A 1,452-nucleotide genomic window follows, 5' to 3' on the forward strand; every position below is an offset into this window, starting at 1 on the left:
GATACAGAAAATTTGAATAGAAACGCTTTCAACTTAGATGAAGTATCTACTTATCTACCATCTATCCCATCTTGGGCTTAACAAATTGCACCTCCATAGTTTTCATATACATTTAGACTATTTATAAATGACATCAGATTACAATGACTATCTCAACAGCAGGAATAATATGCAGCTTTTTGTCCATCCTAATATAGTGAAATTAGACAGCATTACCAAGAATTACCATAAGAACTGAATGGGGAAACTCGGAGGTCAAGGCAGCCAAGGACTTGAATGCATTTTGCTTTTTTTTTTATTGTTACAGATCCTTTGTAATACAAAATAATGATACAATACAATACAATAATGCAAACAATACAATAAATATAATAATACAGAGTTATAAGTTTACAGTTCAGCAGAGAAGCCTGCTTCTTAGCCCAGCATCTTCAAGGTTGTATAAAATGCAATAATGTTATTTGTCTTCATAAAAAATGTCTGAGGTGTGTGAACATCATTTACCCTAACTATTCTCTAGAAATTGAGGAACATCTCAGGCATTCCTGTGTTCCTTCCCACATTTATTGACATTCCATATTTCCTTCTTGGGAAATATGAATATGGAATGGTCTCGTGCCCATGTCACAAATTCATTTTATCCTTCATAATCTTCATCCAAACTTTGACAGTCAAACTTTCTTCTAGTACCATCACAGTTTACTTTTCAAGAGTTTCTTAGGATATAAGAGACACAGACCCACTACAGGACTGGTATGAGGCCCCACGATGGCACTTGGATTGTTGTATGCTATGTCATCTCATGACTATCAATCAATTGAATCAGACTAGGAATTTTTAAAATTTGATGATACACATAAGGAACCAGAAGAAGTGACTCAGGAGGAAAGACTGATTTGATAAACCCTGACCCTGAGAAAGAAAAGAATGCATTCCATTTAACTTTTACATAGAGTCTTCCACAATTAACTAATTTAGTGACTGTTTATGTATTAAGAGAAACAATAACAAGGAAGTGACCCTTTACCTGGTAACAGCATCAGGGTATAAAAGGGGACAGGGAATAAGGAGGCTCACATACTTGAGAAACTCCCTCTCTTCAAAACCTCTCTCAGAACCTCCACTTCTCATACCATGGTCAACTCACGTTGTGGCTCTGTCTGCTCTGAGCAGGGCTGTGACCAAAGTCCCTGTCAGGAGAGCTGCTGCCAACCCAGCTGCTGTCAGACCACCTGTTGCCAAACTACCTGCTGCCGCCCCAGCTGTGGAGTGTCCAGTTGCTGCCGCCCAGTCTGCTGCCAGACCACCTGCCGTCCCAGCTGTGGAGTGTCCAGCTGCAGCCGCCCAGTCTGCTGCCAGACCACCTGCCGTCCTAGCTGTGGCGTGTCCAGCTGCTGCCGCCCAGTGTGCTGCCAGACCACCTGCCGTCCCAGCTGTGGCGTGTCCAGCTGC

General features: G+C 41.7%; 1 protein-coding gene across 1 annotated transcript in view; it reads left to right on the forward strand.

Annotated features, from left to right (window-relative positions):
* Positions 1–1,134: 1,134 nt before the first annotated feature.
* Positions 1,135–1,452, forward strand: part of LOC106144371 (keratin-associated protein 4-1-like) — a 533-nt gene continuing 215 nt past the window's right edge. Inside the window, exon 1 of the mRNA XM_026789862.1 lies at positions 1,135–1,439. Within this exon, the coding sequence (XP_026645663.1) occupies positions 1,135–1,439 (305 nt within the window). The remainder of the gene's footprint in view (positions 1,440–1,452) is intronic.

Source organism: Microtus ochrogaster, unplaced genomic scaffold (genome assembly GCF_000317375.1).
Source record: "Microtus ochrogaster isolate Prairie Vole_2 unplaced genomic scaffold, MicOch1.0 UNK31, whole genome shotgun sequence".
In the NCBI taxonomy this organism is placed as follows: domain Eukaryota; kingdom Metazoa; phylum Chordata; class Mammalia; order Rodentia; family Cricetidae; genus Microtus; species Microtus ochrogaster.